The 20,950-nt window shown below is 42.2% G+C and overlaps 1 protein-coding gene across 1 annotated transcript in view; it reads left to right on the forward strand.

Moving 5' to 3' along the window:
• Window positions 1-7,704, forward strand: part of plagl2 (pleiomorphic adenoma gene-like 2) — a 51,437-nt gene extending 43,733 nt beyond the window's left edge. Inside the window, exons 3-4 of the mRNA XM_061839766.1 lie at window positions 624-1,094; window positions 6,144-7,704. Coding sequence (XP_061695750.1) covers window positions 784-1,094; window positions 6,144-7,611 — 1,779 coding nt within the window. The 5' untranslated portion in view covers window positions 624-783 and the 3' untranslated portion in view covers window positions 7,612-7,704. The remainder of the gene's footprint in view (window positions 1-623; window positions 1,095-6,143) is intronic.
• Window positions 7,705-20,950: the final 13,246 nt, after the last annotated feature.

Consider the following 20,950-nt stretch of genomic DNA (forward strand, 5'->3'; position numbering starts at 1 on the left):
CCCCCCTTCCCTCCCTCTCTGCACAATGGACAATAGATGTAAGCGTCATCATATGGCAGCTATGTCACATGGCTGTCACGTAGGCATTGGAAATCTATTCTGGAATTGGATCTAGTCATATTGTATCTCTGCGAACTGGTCACACATCAGTCCCATTCTCTGCCTGCATTGTGCCACAGCACAAATGCAGAAAATGGAAATTATTTTTGGACATATTGTTCAGTCCCAGCGGCCCATTTTATCCAGTATCCATTGTATTGGGGTCCATTTTATTGCGGTTCCGCTCCACAAGCAAATTGAGTCGTACACTTGGTCATGGAACACTTCAAACTCCTAAATCAACGTACCAATGTACTTGGGTAGAAATGTTTAGTAGGGGGCACTGTTTGCAGGAATACAGTCATTCATGACTACGTTAGTTATGTCTGGAATTTGCTCTTACACTCTTGATTGCATAATTTATTACACAAGTTGTAATCCCCAAAAGGAAATTAATTTTGCGGGTTGTCAGAGGGAATGGGTGAGTCCCTGAAGTGAGTGTAGTGTGGCTCAGTGCCTTGCTCAAGGGCAGCTCAACAATTATCAGGATGCTGGCTAATGTTTAATCTTGTGTCCTCCTGCAGATTCTTGCTCTCCTCGATGTTTCACCGACATCACTCAAGCTTCTACTGAGCCACCACTTTGCCGTCCGCCCACCTGCCGGCCCTCCAATTTCTGACATTGAGCCTGCAAGGAGCGGCAGCCCCAAGTAGATTTTCATGGCAGCGGCACTCTAGTGCTGCCATGGCAGCTGCTGCCGCCGATGCCTCACACCGTATTACCGCACTGACGCCGGAGGAAGAGGGACGACGGACCGCCGTCAAGTTGTTTGGGAGCGCCGGCCCGCTGCCACGCGCAGAACGAGAGAGGGGGAAAGAGAGGGAAGGAGAGGAAGAAGAGGTGGGAAGAGGGAACGAGTGTTTGGTGTGCGGGGCTCTGTTCGCCTCTCAGGAGAAGCTCCGGCTCCACGCCTTGAGTCACACGGGGGAGAAACCCTTCCACTGCACACAGCCACACTGCCCCAAGGCCTTCAGCTCCAAATACAAACTCTTCAGGTACTCACCCTTTATCATTGCTTGATAGGTCATAGTCAAAATATGTATACAAAATAGGAGAGGTGTGGAAATTGAGTCACATGACTTGACTCGAGTTGCCAGTTTCAATTGTGAGTTGCGTGGCTAAAATTTATGAAAGACTCAAGTTGACTTTGACTATATTACATGACAAGTAATGCTAACATTTGAAAATCTCAATGTTTGATATACTGGGATTTTTGTTTTTGAAAAAAAAAAAAAAGATGATTTTTGTATCACATGCACAACTAAGCTGTGGCTGCCAGTATCATGGAGGGAGCACCAAATATAATTAAATGAGGATTCGAGGATTGTTTTTGAAGAAATAGAGAAAAAGACAACAGCAGGATGCGAGATTTATAACTCAAATATAAGAGACACTCTGACCTCTCCCTTCATCTGTCACCATGAAACCAATTCATGAAGGTAAGCTCCTAGCTAGCTTAGCTTCATAGTTTAGTCCACCAATAGCTGGTCACTCATTAGCTAAACTTTGTCTAATGCATTTATTTGAGAAGACAACAATGTGTTAGCCAAATGTGTTAGCCAAAATGCTTCCTTGATTGGTTTGAGTCTTTCCTGTGCTACATTTGTACTTCTGCCATATTGGTTCTACAACAAAAACGGTTCATTGCACCGCTAAACTAATGCAAGCAAGTTAACACATTCGCACGTAATATATTGGGAAAACAAGTACGCACCAAAAGTTTTTCCATCTACTATATTAGGCGGTACGTTGGATGACTGGTTAGAGCATCTGCTTCACAGTTCTGAGGTTGGGGCTTTAAATCCTGGCCCTGCCTGTGTGGCTGCATGGATTTTCTCTGGTCACTCCGGTTTCCTACAATATTCCAAAAACATGCATGTTAAGTTAATTGAAGACTCTAAATTCCCTGTAGGTGTTATTGTGAGTACGACTGTTGTCTGTTTCTATGTGCCCTGCGATTGAATGGCAACCAGTTCGGGGTGTACCCTGCCTCCTGCTGGATACGCTCCAGCACTCCTGTGACCCTTGTGAGGATAAGCGGCTTTGAAAAGAGATCATTATCCATTATCCATTATCTGGACCGCTTACCCTCATAGAAGTCGTCGGACTGCTGGAGCCTGTCCCAGCTATCGACGGGCACGAGGCGGGGTACATCCTGAACCGGTTGCCAGCCAATTGAAAGGCACATAGAAACAAACATTCACACTCAAAATAACACCTAAGGGCAATGTAGAGACCAACATATGTATGCTTCTAGATAATCCACATATAAACACATTTAAGTTGTTCATTTTTATAGGTGTAAATATACTTTTTGTGTGTGGATCAGTGAAAGATATCACTTAATTTTCATGACTGAGCAAAATTGTCTAATTCGTCTAATGACATCATCAAGCCAAGTAATGACTTAATTTAACTTTAACATTTCCCCCCACCATAACTTGGGACTTGCTTGAAACATGACGTTTAAGACTTTTATGTGACATGTGTGACAGCTGCAAAATACTACCACTAAGTATATACTCTCATACCTGATGTTGTGGCAGAGTAGAGATGGCTGTAAATTCTGACCATAAACACGCATACAGGTACTTCTTCTTCTTTTCCTTTCGGCTTGTCCCGTTAGGGGTCGCCACAGCGTGTCATCTTTTGCCATCTTAGCCTATCTCCTGCATCTTCCTCTCTAACCCCAACTGCCCTCATGTCTTCCCTCACCACATCCATAAACCTTCTCTTTGGTCTTCCTCTCGCTCTTTTGCCTGGGAGCGCCATCCTCAGCATCCTTCTACCAATATACTCACTCTCTCGCCTCTGAACATGTCCAAACCATCGAAGTCTGCTCTCTCTAACCTTGTCTCCAAAACATCCAGCTTTGGCTGTCCCTCGAATGAGCTCATTTCTAATCCTATCCAACCTGGTCACTCCGAGCGAGAACCTCAACATCTTCATTTTTGCCACCTCCAGTTCTGCTTCCTGTTGTTTCTTCAGTGCCACCGTCTCTAATCCGTACATCATGTATACCACTGTTTTGTAAACTTTGCCCTTCATCCTAGCAGACACTCTTCTGTCACATAACACACCAGACACCTTTCGCCAGCTGTTCCAACCTGCTTGGACCCGTTTCTTCACTTCCTGACCACACTCTCCATTGCTCTGTATTGTTGACCCCAAGTATTTGAAGTCGTCCACCCTCGCTATCTCTTCTCCCTGTAGCCTCACTCTTCCCCCTCCACTTTTCTCATTCACGCACATATATTCTGTTTTACTTCGGCTAATCTTCATTCCTCTCCTTTCCAGTGCATGTCTCCATCTTTCCAATTGTTCCTCTGCATGCTCCCTGCTTTCACTGCATATGACAATATCATCTGCGAACATCATGGTCCAAGGGGATTCCAGTCTAACCTCATCTGTCAGCCTATCCATTACCACTGCAAATAGGAAGGGGCTCAGAGCTGATCCCTGATGCAGTCCCACCTCCACCTTAAATTCCTCTGTCACACCTAAGGCACACCTCACCATTGTTCTGCTACCATCATACATGTCCTGTACTATTTTAACATACTTCTCTGCCACACCAGACTTACGCATGCAGTACCACAGTTCCTCTCTTGGTACTCTGTCATAGGCTTTCTCTAGATCCACAAAGACACAATGTAGCTCCTTCTGACCTTCTCTGTACTTTTCCACGAGCATCCTCAAGGCAAATAATGCATCTGTGGTACTCTTTCTAGGCATGAAACCATACTGTTGCTCGCAGATACTTACTTCTGTCCTGAGTCTAGCCTCCACTACTCTTTCCCATAACTTCATTGTGTGGCTCATCAACTTTATTCCTCTATAGTTCCCACAGCTCTGAACATCCCCTTTGTTCTTAAAAATGGGAACTAGAACACTTTTCCTCCATTCTTCAGGCATCTTTTCGCCCGCTAGTATTCTGTTGAATAAGTTGGTCAAAAACTCCACAGCCATCTCTCCAAATTGCTTCCATACCTCTACCGGTATGTCATCAGGACCAACTGCCTTTCCATTTTTCATCCTTTGTAGTGCCTTTCTGACTTCCCCCTTAGTAATCATTTCCACTTCCTGGTCCTTCACTCTTGCCTCTTCAACTCTTCCTTCTCTCTCATTTTCTTCATTCATCAACTTCTCAAAGTATTCTTTCCATCTATTTAGTACACTACCGGCACCAGTCAACACATTTCCATCTCTATCCTTAATCACCCTTACCTGCTGCACATCCTTCCCATCTCTATCCCTCTGTCTGGCCAACCTGTAGAGATCCTTTTCTCCTTCTTTCGTGTCCAACCTGGTGTACATGTCTTCATATGCCTCTTGTTTAGCCTTTGCCACCTCTACCTTTGCCCTACGTCGCATCTCGATGTACTCCTTTCGCCTCTCCTCAGTCCTCTCAGTATCCCACTTCTTCTTCGCTAATTTCTTTCCTTGTATGACTCCCTGTATTTTGGGGTTCCACCACCAAGTCTCCTTCTCCCCTTTCCTACCAGATGACACACCAAGTACTCTCCTGCCTGTCTCTCTGATCAACACGCATACAGGTACTACTAGTACTATATTAGATTTACAGGTTGCTGTACTTAAAGGGGAATTCCAGTGGTTCGCATGAACAATGTATCCTATAGGTCATGTAATATGTACTCTATTTTGACAATGTGATGTTAAATCCTCATTTAATAGTGTTTTGAGAAGATTATTATCGACAATTACGAATTTTCAGGGGCTCTGCCATTTTTGCGAGTCACATGACTTCCATGTGTGGATGTGATGTGTAAGGTGCGCACCAAAGGCTCAATTACATTATTCCCAGCGCTGAGTTCTCGGATTTATCCTCATCTGATGGAGAAATAGCACTATCGTTTGATCGGGAAGACGGAGGAATACTTCCATACAGATTTGAACCTGTGGCTGTAAATAATGATCAATATTCGGATGGTTCTTCAGGCGGCTCGCGGCCTCCGCCGGACGCCGAAGCTCAGCAAAAAGGCCCCCGGAGCTCCAGGCCGGCGGAGGCCATTAGCCCCAGACGCCGAACCTAGGCTAAAGTCCTCCGCCGCCGCCGAAGGCAGGCCACAAGCTTCGGTGGCGGCGGAGGCCTTTAGCCTAGCTATGGCGTCCGTGGCTAACGAAGTGGGCGGCGGTGGGCCACAAGCCGAGCTTCCAGGCGGTGGAGGCCCTTAGCCCCCGGATGCCCAAGCTAAGCTAAAGGCCTCCGCCGCCGGAGAAGCTCGGCTAAAGGCCTCCACCACCTGAAAGCTCGGCTCGGAGCCCGCCACCAGCACTCGCTCGTTAGACACCGCTTCATTCCTGTCCAAACAGCCATCCGCGGCTGCCGGCCTTGAGCTCCAGGGACCTTTGTTTACGCACATACGTCCCGTGCATAGCCCTTTAGAGTAGTCATTCCTCCCGATGAACTGTCTGAACATTGAACATTATTTACAGCCACAGGTTCAAATCTGTATGGAAGTATTCCTCCGTCTTCCCAATCAAGCATTACTGCTATTTCTTCATCAGATGAGGATAAATCCGAGAACTCAGCGCTGGGCATAATGGTGTCCCATGTAATCGAGCCTTTGTTGCGGCACGTAGCACATCACATCTGCGCACGTAGGTCATGTGACTCGCGAAAATGCCAGCGCCCCTGAAAATTCGTAAACCTTCTCAAAACACTATTAAATGAGAGAGGATTTAACATCCCATTGTCTAAATAGAGTACTTATTACATGACCTTTTTGGATACATTGTTCATGCGAAACACTGGAATTCCTCTTTAAGCTTTGGACACCGCAGTGTTATACTCTGCAAATGTCCACATTGCTGCGCTTCACTGACATAAAAAGTGTATACATGCGACACTTTCTCACTCATTGTTTGTTCACATGTCTTGTTTACACTGCTGCAGTAAAGATCATCTACTTTCTTACTTATAATGTTGAAAGATGGCCCATGAATAAAAACAAAATGTCCTCTACCACAATGTACTAGATGCAATCTCTCCTGACTTGCTCATCCCGTGTGGTCCTCCGCAGGCATATGGCCACACACTCTCCACAGAAGACCCACCAGTGCTCGTTCTGTGAGAAGATGTTCCACCGTAAGGACCACCTGAAGAACCACCTGCAGACCCATGACCCCAACAAGGAGGCTTTCAAGTGCGAGGAGTGCGGCAAGCACTACAACACCAAGCTGGGGTACAAGCGGCACGTGGCCATGCACTCGGCCACAGCCGGGGACCTCACCTGTAAAGTGTGCATGCAGAGGTACGAGAGCACGCCCATCCTCCTGGAGCACCTCAAGAGCCACTCGGGGAAGTCTTCAGGCGGGACCAAGGAGAAGAAACACCCGTGCGACCACTGCGATCGCCGTTTCTACACGCGGAAGGACGTGCGGCGACACATGGTGGTGCACACCGGCCGAAAGGACTTCCTGTGTCAGTACTGCGCCCAGCGCTTTGGCAGGAAGGACCACCTGACGCGTCACGTGAAAAAGAGCCACTCGCAGGAGCTGTTGAAGATCAAGACTGAACCTCCGGATATGCTGGGCCTCCTCGCCACGGGGTCACCACCTTGCTCTGTGAAAGAGGAGCTCAGCCCCATGATGTGCAGCGTGGCTCCGAATAAGGACTCCATCATGGGGAAGCCCTTCCCAAGCGTGCCCCCGTTTCCCATGGGCGTGTACGACCCCCACCACCTGCAGGTCATGTCAAACTCTGGGGTGAGCCATCCTCACCCGCCCCTGATGTCCACGCCTCTATCTGTGGGCATGGGTTGCCACATGGAGTCCACTGGATCCCTGCACCCACACTCCCATCACCACCACCATCATCACCACCACCACCATCACCACCATTCCCCTCCGGTGCCCCCGCCCCACCACCAGCCCTCGGTCCCCCAGCAGCAGCACCATTCCCAGCAAGCCCCCAAATACCAGCTGGGATCTACCTCATACCTGCTGGACAAACCCTTGAAGGTGGAGATGGAGAGCTTCCTCATGGATCTGCAGAGTGGCTTGCCAGCCCCACTCCCCTCAGGGGAGCCTCACGCTGCTGTTTCACCCCCCAAGGATGGACTGGAGCCTCCTGCTGGCCTGGCAGAAGAACTTTGTGGGCATCCTCTGCTGTCCAAGAGCCCCGCGGTGATAGCTGAGTCTCTGTCTGCTGCTAACATGGACTTCTCCCACTTGCTGGGTTTCCTCCCACTCAACCTGCCTCCCTACAGCGCCCCCATGAGCACAGGAGGACTGGTGATGGGCTACACCTCGTCTGCAACCTCCTCCTCTTCTTCCTCTTCCATATCTCTGCACGCTGCCGAGCCTCACACAGCAGCAGCCGCCGCAGCAGCCACCATGGCACCTCTTACCTCTTTGCAACCACAACCTCAGGAGCATCAGAGCTCCAGTGGGGGTCTGGGGCTTGGACCCCTGCACCCTCTTCCACCAGTATTCAGCTCCAGCCTTAGTACCACCACACTGCCTCGCTTCCACCAGGCCTTTCAATGAGTTTTAGGGTAGATTAAATAATAAATAAAATTTGAATAAAAAAAGAAAAAGATAGAGAGAACACTTAGCTGCCTTAAATGAAAGCACACAAAGGTTTCTGACTAATCCTCAAAAGGGAATTAAAAAATTCCCCTTGTGGAAAAAAAAGAGTGAAAAAGAAAAGGAAGCAGCTTTTATTTGGGATTTTTTCCGCCTTTTTCCTATAGTTTTAATTATGTATTAACCCTTATTTTTTCTTCCATTGCCATTTATGTTCCCTTATATTTGCATCCCCCTGTTTAGTAGTATAGCAGGCAGAATCAGTAGGCCAAAAGGCACGGTACTGCTTTCTTCCTAAAGCAATAATAGAACAAATGTATCAAAGTTTAGCAACCAGCTTTATTGTTGTGACCCAGAAAAATATAGTTTGAAGTGAATATTTTTGTTTTACTTAATTTTCCTTCTCCCCAACCCATGGTAGAACTTCTCATCTTGAGAAAAAAAATAGCTCTAGTCCACAATTGACCTCAAACGTCACAAATGTTGCCCTTTTGGAGGGGGGGAGCTCTTTTCCCATATAAGAAATTTGACAGATGGCCCTTTTGTTGCTTGGCGGCTGTTGTAGTCAGGTTTGTTTGTAAATCAGAAAAAAAAACGTGGCGTTTTAATGGGGGAAAAAGGAGAAAAAAAATGTGAAAAGTGTTGGTTTAAAAATTATGCTTTTTTTTTTTTTTGAAAACTTTTCCTCAAGAGAAGCACTTTTTTTGTTTTAATTTTAGCAGAAGGCACTTCATGTAGGAATTTCTTTTGTTTCCTCCCTCAACAATTCTACTATTGAATCCACTCGGGTTACTTTAACCAGGCTATCCTTCCTCCCTGCAGTCACCCCAAAGGGATTCTTAACTAGCCAATTAAAAGAGCAAATTTCTTGGGATTTTGTATGGAAAAAAAAAAAATGTAAAAATCTTTTTTTGGATGGGGGGGTTCAATATTGAAAATTACAAAATATAATAATAATATTGACAAAATATAACACTGGTCAACAACAAATTTTCTTTCTAAGATTGCTTTCGGACCCGTTTGCTGTGCTGAATCCAAATATCACATTGGTTTTACTCAATCAGGTCAACGTTTTTTTTAACAGTGGCCACAACCTTTTTTTTTTTACCTGCACAGGTATTTTCGCATGAGAGCTTCAAATAAACTGAGGTTCATGGCCTTAATTTTGAACAATGATGACGTGATTCATTTTACTGGTACTAACTTTTATCAAATCAATGTCCGTTATTCAATTTACAGTTAGCAAAGTTTTTAAACATCTGATCAATAAACTGTGAACAACTTTGCATAAAAGCCTGACCTGAATAATAGAAACGGATGTAATTTTTGTATTCAGCGATGCAAAATTGTCCTCAATCATTTTTTTTTTTTTTTTTTTTTTTTGGTAACCCAGTGTAATGGTTTTATTGGCAAAATATCCTTTTTACCACAGTGGTCTGTCCGTTGCTGGACAACCTGCTATTTGTTTTTAGTCTGGAGTGCATCACTTGGATCCCTTTCAAACCTAAAATCCTGCTTGACTTTTGTGTACACTTTTTCTGACAACATTTTTGTGCGGTCACATTGCATCAAATCCGCCTCTTAGGTTTGGCCTTCTCTTCCGAAAAGATGTTATGAGGATCCCTGACATATGTGAATGCGTAAAACAAAAAGAGTTACAGTGACAGTTGAGGAAAAATTAGTAAAGAATGTTATTGCAGTGTACGAAATATCTCATAAATACTTTTATCTCAGTAAATGTGTATTTTAGGTAGTTAAACAAAGTGATTTTTTTTTTCTTTTTGGATGTCTGGCAGGTTTGCATTTGTGTGTATCTTGCATAATTTTTTTTAAATCAAACATTGGATGAAGTATTAGCTTTTTCCCTTAAGCTTTCTATCCAGTCATTACCTTCACATGTACTTGAGTTAGCGTAACAGAATCAGAACTGTGGATGCGACAATATTTATAGAAGGCTGTTAGTGGCTTAATCATCATTTAGGATTTGACCTAGCTAGAACGTGTCGATAGACACGCCGACATGGACGGCCTGCGATTGTGTGATCGTAGGTGGTTGTCCGGATGATGGAAGTTTTTCCCGGACGGCTCTTTAAAGGGAAATCCAGTAGTTTGCATTAACAGTGTATCATCCAATAGGCCAAGTAATATGTACTCGATCTTGACAATGTGATGTTAAATCCTCTCTCATTTAATAGTGTTTTGAGAAGATTTTTATCGAATATTACGAATTTTCTAGGGCGCTGCCATTTTCGCGAGTCACATGACCTACGTGGGTGTATATGACGTGTTATGTGGTGTTCCAAACGCACGATTACATGGGACACCATTATGCTCAGATTTTTTGATTTTTTCAGATTTATCCTCATCTGATGAAGAAGTAGCAGTATCGGTTGATCGGGAAGGCAGAGGATTACTTCCATACAGATTTGAACTTGTGGCTGTAAATAATACCGTGAGCGAGCTCCCCGCCGAGCAGGGAGCTCGCTTGGCTGGGGAGCGAGCTCATGGCTCCGCCGCTCTGCATGGAAGTATTCCTCCGTCTTTCCGATCAATCGATGTTGCTATTTCTTCATTAGATGAGGATAAATCCGAGAAATCAGTGCTGGGCATGAATGGTGTCGCATGTAATCGATCGTTTGGAACGGCACGTAACACGTCACGTACGCCCACGTAGTCCATGTGACTCGCGAAAATGGCAGCAACCCTGAAAATTCGTAATTGTCGATTAAAAAATCTTCTCAAAAGACTATTAAATGAGAGAGGATTTAACATCACATTGTCAAGATAGAGTAGATATTACATGACCTATTGGATACATTGTTAATGCAAACCACTGAATTTCCCCTTTAATGAAGCTGAGATATTTTCAAATCTATTCACCACGAGCCTATAGGAACCTGAGCCCAAAGTTAACCCTATGCCTCAAAAGGTATATAGTGGATATGGAAAGTATAATTTGAGACTATGAGAAATCACCCCCACACTCCTATCCAGTGGAAGGGGGTGGGGATGCAATTCTTTGTTGAAGCACGTCTTGCTTTTTTTGGTAGACTTTACCTGGCAATATTTGCCCGCTCTTGTGTCTAAATGGACGTCTGTTTGGACCATGTACTTCTGTCAAGATAGCCTCAAAGATGCTTCGCTGTGGGTATAACGTACTTTTCTACCGTTGATGTTTTTAGACAAAGTATGCTTTTTGCAATAGTCTCAACGTTTAACAATTGAACTTTAAAGAGTATTTTCATCTTTTAGCATGGCAATGTGCCAAGTATACAGTAGGTCCAAATTAACAAAACATGGGAAATGCGTTAAAACTCAAACTGAGCTGACACTCAGCTTGTACCACACCAACAGTGGAAACCGTCATGCCCTTTGACATTTTCACCGAAAATACCTAATATGTTTCCATGCATGAGGTTCATTGAATGAGGTTGGACCTGAAGGGCTGAGACGGTCGTGCGGCTCTGCAAGGTTAACGCGTCATGCTTGATGGACTCCTATCGATCATCGATGAAAGCAAACGGTGCTTCTGCAAAGTATTAGTTTAAGGGTTTGTACAATGATTTTTATTGTGTCATTTGTGCTCTCCGTTTATAAACTCCGGAACATACCTTCCCTATCCACTATATGGACTCTCATCTAAAGCTGTGGCCAAGCTCATGCAGCTAAGCTAAAAGACACTGGTCCAATTGTTGTAGGAAGGTCACGCCCACATCAGGATGTTAATAAATAAATAACAAACCAACAAAAGCATAGCACATGAAACCTAAAATAAATATTGCTGCTTGTAGCTACGGTTGAGGACAACTGTAGACCACTAGATGATCTTTTTTTTTTTTTTGTCTGTTTTTGTTATTGTAAAATGGACAGAAGGCTGCACAACCATCTCCGAACTGACAACGTGTACATCAGCCCCTCAAAGCTCAGCCTCAAACCCATCTTCCCTCTCTTTCGGCTCCTTAGTAGCGTCAAAGAAAAAGGGTCTGAAACAATGGCGGGGTGTCGCTTTTTTTTTCTTCCTTTTTTGGGTAGTCATTTGTTATTTTTTGTCTGTTTGTGGATATTGTTGTTATTGTCTGTTTGTACAAAGGACCTCGAGAGAAAAAAAACACAACACATCACCTCATTTTTATTTTTCTTACCAAAACCTGGGGAGAAGAAACTACACTTTTGCACAATTGCTTGTCATGAGATGCTACATGCTGTCCGACATTTTGAGTGATATACTGTAGGAGAGGAAAACACTTGACCGCTAGCAGCTGCTCAACGCATAAAACAGTGATCGCCAATTCAGCCCCGAAATGATTTCATCCTCTCACTTCGGAACTAATTTGAAGTTTATTTTGAACTCTTTTACCCCCGCAACGTACTTATTTTAAAATCTGACTCTTGTAAATGAGTCACAATGTGTGTTTTTGATCATAAAGGAAATAGCTGACAGCACCTTTTTGGGTAATGAAGAGGCAAAGAAATACGGCAAGATTCTAAATTGGTCTGTTATGATTCAAATAAAAGGTTGTTTCCAAGAAAAACCGGCTTGGCTTAAGCCAAATGTTGTAGCAATCAAATTGAACATTTATATTTTTGTAACAAAAAATTAAAAAAAAACAAACCCTCAAAAAGACATTAAGAACTGAAAAGCTTTTGGCATGTATTAAGTTTGTCCTCCCTGGGTTTCTGTGAGCTAATCTGAGTTCTAGCACTTTCAACCTTTTTGAAAAATAAGAGTATTTTTTTTCCTTATAAAGTTTCAGCTTATATGTTCATATGGTTTTTAAATTTTGTATTGAACCTGTATATGTTATGTGCCATTAGCTTAATGTGTAGACTTTTATCAGCATTTGTGTATTTCTCTTCTGAAAAAAAAAAAAAAAAAGAGTAACAGTATTTTGGATGGACTTTTCATTAATAACCTTTCACACATTAAAGCCCCCTTTCCTACGTCCCTCTCACCCGACAAAGCAGATCAGCCTTCCATCATTAATGTGCCCAATCTCAATTTCTAGGCAAGTGCCATAAGAACACAACAGCATACTGTTTAGTATGAAGGGGTCAGAAACACAATTGAAGAAAAGAGGGGGAGGGTTGTAAAGAAATCAAAGCTCACTAATAATCACGTCACGATCCCGCACGATTTGTATTTATCCTAGCCGCTTCAGTAATTCACTGTCATTTTGTAACCTATAGCACTTAACCTCTTTAAGGTAGGGGAGCTTATTCAAGACCCTTCACCTGCCATTCACACCGATAGCAAATTCAAACTCGTCACATGTACCTAACCTAGCATATTTCCCCAAATAGTGGCCTCCACTCTAATACATGCCAGGCCCCGATTAAGTGCATTTTCCACTTTAATAATCATGTGGCAGTGGAGAACTCTGGCTTCAATGTAATATTTGATATTGAAAAATATATATATAGAATTGTGATATGGTGCAGTGAAAATAGAACATATTTAACCATTCATGCATCCTCTGAACTGCTTATTCTCACAAGGGTCGCAGGTGTGCTGGCATCTATCCCAAATGACTTCAGCTGGGAGGTGTGATAAAACATAAACAAGCAGTGGCACCCAATGGAACATTTCATTGAAGAGTAAACAAAGTAAACTTACCAAAATTTCTGGCCTGCAAGCCGTGACTTTTTTTTTGCACGCTTTCAACCCTGCGGGTAATGTGGTGATGCGGCGCTAGCATTAGCACACCTTGTTATAAGCATCTGTACATAGAAAGAGTTTAACGCTAGCGCCGCGCTAATGCTAGTGTCACGTTAAACTCATTTTGTGTACTGAGGCTTATAACCAGTTGTGCCACACGTGTCAACTCGTACAGTTTAGCCCTAGTTCATACGGATTTTGTAGTGAATCTTACGTATATGGCCATATATCACAAATTAAACGGATTCTGAAAATTTCCGTTTTTTTTTTTCAACAGGTAGTTCCATTTGCTTTTGTCCAGAATGGCCCTAGTCTACTCTATTGTGGGGAAAATCCAAAGCTGGGGAATTCCAAACGTAGCCTGCTTCAAAGATTTTTGTCGCAGCAAGCATGATGTTTAGCACAGCAGCAAATGTTGATTTTGATTAGCAAAATATGTTCATTTCCAGTAACTTTCCAGTAAATCACGTGTTTCCGAGTTGAAAAGAGCAGAGTATTCATTGCATAGTAAGGTAGTCTACAAGCAGGTTCTACAAAGAAACAGGTATATTATTCATATTGCGCAAAAAAATAATTGAAAAACTTTTGTGTTTTTTCTCTCCGTTATTTTGACATATAATTTGCTTTGGTATGTTATAAGGATTTTTTGCTCTCTATAAGGATTTTTTTGGTAGTTTATACATGTTGGCGCTCCAAAAAGTTGACAGGTATGATAAGCTCTGTAGGCCGGGAATTACGGTAGAGCTTTATGAAGTAGTTTGGTGTTTAACTGAAATCAAGGAACTTTGTGGGGGAGCACACGTAGCGTATGAGCCACCACAACAATGTTGCTTCCACAAGCCAATCAGTAAAAAAAAAAAAAAAAAAAAAAATTGCAATCATGAAAATAATGGGTACTGCTCTCCAATTAGGACAACACGAGGAATAGTTAATAAATAGTTTATAAATGTATTTTTACTACTTAATAAAGACTTTACAGTAAGTGGTATAGAAAATGGATGGACAAACGATTCAGTCAAAATTGAGAGCTTGTGCATTCACATTGTGAGGCACTCCTCAACTATCGTGCATGACTTGACAAACTTACACTGAATGGAATCTTCCCCGGTCGTGTTTTGAATGGTCTCTACGAAGGCCTCACTTGCAGCTATTCTCGGACGTGGCTCTTACATACCAGTGGTGCTGTTGTGTTCTCCATGACCTCAAGCTGCACCTGCTAGGGATGCACTTAACGCTCACACTTCCTCTTTTCTAGCAGGTGCACACGTTTAAAAAAAAAACTGTCCCTTTTGTTTGCTTTCAACTAAGAAACTGGGTACTGTCTGATAGACAACATCCAAATGTAGTTTTCTATCTATTTAGTTTAATGTTAAAGTTGTGCATTCCAGCCTTTTTTGTTGTTGTTGTTGCCGTTGCCCATCTTATTTGTATCCCTTGCTATGACAGCCAACCTCTGGAACAAAAAAAAAAAAAGTGAAAACAGGTTTATTTGCTTACAGGACGTCATTCAGCTACAAAGATTACTATTACAACGAAGTGCTTGGGATAAAGGAGGAAATATCAATGAGCAATAAGTCTTTTTTGTATTACATATCTCACATGCAATCAGTTGCTGCAATGTAAAAGTGACAGAGTTGTATATTGGTGGATCCAAAGACATGATGATCACAACAACAAAACTATTGACTTATTGTACAGTATAGTGTATGATATTTGAGTTGTAATGTGTTATGTTGACATGATTAAAAATACAAACCAGGGCTTTCATAGGTTTTTTTTTTTTTTATACCGTTTTTCGTTTGGCTTTCTTTTTCCTCGAGAGTCGCTAAGGAGGTGCAACTTGACACACCGGATGGTTTATTTTACCAATTCAAATGAAAACCATGAACTAAACATTAAAATATTCATTCATTCATCCTCTGTTCTGCTTATCCTCACCAGGGTCGTGGGAGCACTGGAGCCTATAGAGGTCGTGCACCTACCTCATCAAATCACGTCACTGGCTGGAAGTGCCGGCTAAACAAAGCATTCTTCAATGCTCAGTTGGTTGGAGATGACGCGGAAATATGCCTAATAGCATGACGCCCAGAGTTTTGTCCGATACCGTTAAACATTTAGAAGGTGATAATAGATGAAAGTACGTGGAAAAATGAGAGACACTTGGCATAGAGGACCCGTATTTAATGCCAAAGTCGATGTTTTTGTCGATAAGTGGACCAACGTAAGGATAAGCAGTACAGAAAATGGATGGATAACAATAATATATGCAGTTTTTGAACTGAACTACTTCATTAAATGAAGCTTTTGCCACTACTGTAATTTATTGAGATGTACCTGTAAATGTATTCTTGGAAACAAAAAGGCTGATTGCAGAAAGCGGAGTCGAGAGACATAATGATCCGTCCACACCGGCAAATGCAGCTCTTGGCTGACTACGAAATGCCATTATTCATGTAATAATCCACTTTCAATCAATTTCCTAGCAAGCCATTTAAAAGATGACCATCTGAATTGAATCAATCTATTGGCAAGTGCAAAGAATTATAAGATTTATATTAAGGCTGTGCATCTTATTATATGAAATTAGTGGGCGCTCACTTGAGCATATGCCTTTGCATTCTCATTTAATTAAATGTGTAATCAATTCCTAACCATGTAATTATTACTGTTACTAATGACCCCTAAAAGTGACACAACATGTTGACAAGTGTTGTTGACATAAGAGTCTTGCACTGACCAAGATTTGACCAAGCGTCTTCAAATAATAATATAATTAAGAAACATGAATCTAATTAAAAAAAATAAAAAGGGCTGTATTGCTTGTTAATGGATCATTACGTCACATAGCAGTCCTCAGAGGATCATAACATCGTACATGTTGTAAATAAAGGGGGAAAGTACGTTTGTCGCTTTAAATGATTGATAAAAATGCAATAGGACACTCCCAATGCCCATTTGTCTCTTTTATCATCATTGATGTAATGTAATGGAAATGTAGCCATATTACATTACTTTACATAATACACTGAGTACCGAGGACGGATACAGTATGTGTGTACCACCTTCCAACAGCATCAGCAGGAGGCTGCGTTTCTGCTGATGGCTTTCATTACATGTTCCAAGCACAAACAAAGCATACCCCTCCCCAAATGAAGCATACATTTGGTTCATTATTTAATGCTGATTTCATTAAAATTAAACAGACACCGTGTAATGTTATTCTACAATGATAAAGGCGTAATGCTTCAATAACAATCACTTTTCAACCCAGTCATCGAACATGAAGTGTGTCTCACTCATGATGTTCACACAAACAAAGTTTTTGAGTGAATGCGTTGGCTCTACATCCATCTATCCATTTTCTCTTGCCGCTTATCCTCATGAGGGTCGTGGGGAGTGCTGGAACCTATTCCAGCTGTGAACGGGCAGGCGGCCGGGTACACCCTGAATTGGTTGCCAGCCAATCGCAGGGCGCGTAGAGACAAACAGTTGCGGTCACAATCATACCTAGGGGCAATTTAGAGTGTTCAATTAATGTTGCATGTTTTTGGGATGTGGGAAGATACCGGAGTGCCTGGAGAAAAACCCACGCGGGCACGGGGAGAACATGCAAACTCCACACAGGCGGGTCCTCAGAACTGTGAGGCCGCCGCTTTACTCGCTGACCCACCGTGCATTGGCTCTACAATACAAAAAACAAACAAACAAACAAACAAAAAAAAAACAAGGTGGAGGTTACAGTAAGATCTTACTTGAAAATGAGTCTATTTTGTAGAAAATCCTATTGCACAATTCTCAACCTTAAGATCTTTTTCTCCACTGGTGGGAGTCATTTGAGCATGAATGGCCACTCGAACTGTCTGCCAACTCGCACGAAGTCGCCCCATTTGGGTTGTCATTTTCTTTTTGTTTCATTGAGGTTAACGTTATAGGTTCTCCTGCACAAGTTCCCTCTTCAAACTTCCATCACTGACAACACATTTTGAAGCATGTAATAACACAATCCAAGGGTTCTATCTATCACTATCTGTGGTGGCTGGTCAATAGAGGTCGCTATGGTGCTGCCATTACTTTTATTGAATCGCAAAAATGAGAAAACAAACACTGAAGATGTAGATGTTTCTAAATATATGTGTATCTATTTTCAGATGATCAAGATAGAATGCAACTTTTCATGAAGAATAAAGTTATTTTGTTCATTTCCGTCATCTGAAATCTTGATGCTTTTCACTCTGGGGTGTGCAAATCTTTATCCATTGACTCTTGATGAAAGTTTGCTGTCCTTTTTTTTTTTTTTCAACTCAGCAGATCGGCCCGAAGTGTGCGATTACATTCCAGTGGCCACAAATGACCTACGTCACATCATCGCTTTATCTCTGTACGAACAGGACTTTGCCGTGTGTGTTCCCTGTTCACTGGCATGTCATTGTCAACATTGGCCGGATGTCCGATGGTGTCAAGCTCTTCAAGAGTCCACTGCTGGAATCACTATTCACTCATTTCAAGGTTGCCATCTCATTGTGCTCCTGTAATTTTTAAGGTAAGCTTGCCAAGGTTGGTTGCTTGCTTTCTCTCATATTGACTTGGTGGTGTGGCCTTCCTTAAACATATTACAGCGTACAGTCGAGTGAATATGTCACTTGTCACGCTTATTTAAGATACTTGATAGTAAAAAACATTGACTCAGCATCTTGACAATGTCTTTGTGTGATTGTTGGGAAGAATAAAACAGACATTTTTAGAATTAGAGCCTCTGGCTCACAGTTCCCAGGACCAAGGTTGAAATCCCAGCCTTACCTGTGTGGAGTTTGTATGTTCTCCCTGAGGCTGCGCGGGTTTTCTCCGGGCACTCCGGTTTCCTCCCAATCCCATAGACATGCAACATTAATTGGACAGTTTAAATTGCCCCTCGGGTGTGATTGTGAGTGCGACTGATGTCTGTCTCCATGTACCCTGCGATTGGCTGGCAACCAGTCCAGGGTGTACCCCGCCTCCTGCCCAAAGATAGCTGGGTTAGGCTCCAGCGCTCCTTGGACCCTTGTGAGGATAAGCAGCTTAGATAATGGATGGATGGATGGATGGACAGACGTTTTTTTTGCCCATTTTTCTCAGTCGCTTTTGGCTCAGATCAGAATTGAAAATTTTGACATCAATTTGTCACTTGTACACATCAAATAAAACAGTTTCTCACTTCCCTGTTGAAAAAGTTGTTCAATCCATGCAAACAATTGTGTCCAATTCTCTGCTGTTTCCCAAATTATCAATTGTGATCTACATCATATTGAACACAGCGTTTAGGCGTGTTTACTTTTCAACAGTGTCACCCCCAACAACATTAGTCATTAGTCATTAGTTGATCACGTACAGTAATTTTTAAACAGGCAAATTGATGGAACAAGTTCTCATAATATGTCAAGCATATTTCTGCTTATATCCATTGTACTTTGCATTCAGCTTTTAACCCAGGATGAATTTCGACTCTATCTAACGAAAGGGAAATGTGTGCAGCGGTAATTTAACCAATGACCAATCATTTTTCTGAAATAGCACAAAGGTGCATCTCAGCAAATGTTATGCTATATTATTAAATATTATTTAAATGATATTTTTCTCAGATTATTCTAAAAAGTTTATACAAATGAGACTCAGCATATTTCTCAAGTGATCAAACCAATATTATTCAAATGTTTTTGAACAAACCCTCCCAATGATTGCTATTTTTCTGAAATAAAAAATGCTCTGATCCAAATTTTTACTCACAACAAGGCATTGGACATGTTGTAAAGAACTGAAAATAGGTATGTATTGAATTTCCAGCATATTTAGGTCATATATTACATAAACGCAAAGCTTTTTATTGAAATACATACCGTAATTTCTCATGTATAATGTGCAAAATTTTCCAAATAGTATTTCCAAAAAGTCAATAGAGTGCATTATATTTGGGTATAAATTAAATATAAAAAGAAAATCCCATTGTAAAGTTGTATACAGGTTCATCCATCCATTGTCTTTGCCACTTATGCTCACAAGGGTTTATTTTGTGTACAAGTGACAAATTGATGTCAAAATTGAACAAGCACTTTTGAGACTTTCAATTCTGATCCGAGCCAAAAGCGACTGAGAAAAATGGGCAAAAAAATGTCTGTCCATCCATACATTATATAAGCTGCTTATCCTCACAAGGGTCCAAGGAGTGCTGGAGCCTATCCTAGCTGTCAACGGGCAGGAAGCAGGGTACACCCTGAACTGGTTGCCAGCCAATCGCAGGGCACATCGAGCAAACATCCGCACTCGACATCACACCTAGGGACAATTTAGAGTGTCCAATTAATGTTGCATGTTTTTGGGATGTGGGAGGAAACCGCAGTGCCCGGAGGAAACCCACGCAGGCACCGGGAGAACATGTTAACTCCACACAGGCGGACCCGGGATCAAACCCTGGGCCAAAGAAGTGTGAGGCCAACGCTTTCCAACTGATTCACCGTGCTGCCTATACAGGTATATAAGGTGGTTAAAAAAAAAAAAAAGGTATACATGTATATTTCAAGATGATATTCAATCTTTCATGTTACACATTTATATGTATTACGGTAATGTGCACCGCCAACCAGAGATTCCTGACCTGCTCGCAGGAGTCTGCCATTTTACGATCGTTAGTGTAGCATATGGGTTGCTACTGCACCAAACATCAGAAACGGCTGCACGTGAGGTGGTTTTTAACTTAAACTAAGACCAAAAAAAATGTCGACTCCAACGGCTAGAATCGTGTCATCACTTCTCCCGAAGAAGTGGACAACCTCGAAGCAGCGCAGCAGTTCAAAACAACAAGAGCTCAAACTACGTAGAAACGAGCTTAATGGGCACATTTTAAATTTAAAAAAAAAAAAAACGGGAGGTCGCACACAATTAAAATGCTAAATGAGGTTTAGGGTTGGGTCATTTGTTTGTACTGCCCGCAGATTCTGCCGCAATGCTGCTGTTGCTCATCCATCCATGCCTACTGCTTGGCTCACCCTCCCTCACACCCCTCCTTCCTCGTCGAGTCCACACACACACAGACACACCTCACCGATCAAGCTGCATTCTCACTCGCGTTCATCAGGCAGAAATTAATTAAGTACAGTTCTTCGTCCACCCAAAATATGAACTTTTCCATGAACATTGTTCATTGAACTCGTGCCATTATACAACAGAATGCGGTGTTTTAAAGTTGTGTGAGTCGGGTCTTTGTGACATAAAAATACAGTAAATGCATTTTCAGTGTTAAACATATTCAAGAAAATCAGTCCATGAGTGATGCCCTCCCTTACAAGCTGTGCACATCAAAATGAGACAATATAAAACGAAATCCAACATAGGTGGAGGTGCCTGTGAACAAATAATAATCCAACAACGCGTTTTATGAGCAGTATCACCATAATAATTCCTGAACCGTCTTGTCTCTCACATAATACCCATATCCACGCCACAATAAATATATGAATACTATGCAGCATGCCACTTTACTTCATTCTGACATGCAGGATTTGATGGGACCCATAAATTCCTTCATTATAAAAGGAACAAAATATTCCCACTATTGTATTTAGTGGTTATTTGAATTATTGTATATTTTGAAAGCAGTTACACTATTAAAATCTA

The sequence above is a fragment of the Syngnathoides biaculeatus genome, chromosome 2 (genome assembly GCF_019802595.1).
Source record: "Syngnathoides biaculeatus isolate LvHL_M chromosome 2, ASM1980259v1, whole genome shotgun sequence".
In the NCBI taxonomy this organism is placed as follows: domain Eukaryota; kingdom Metazoa; phylum Chordata; class Actinopteri; order Syngnathiformes; family Syngnathidae; genus Syngnathoides; species Syngnathoides biaculeatus.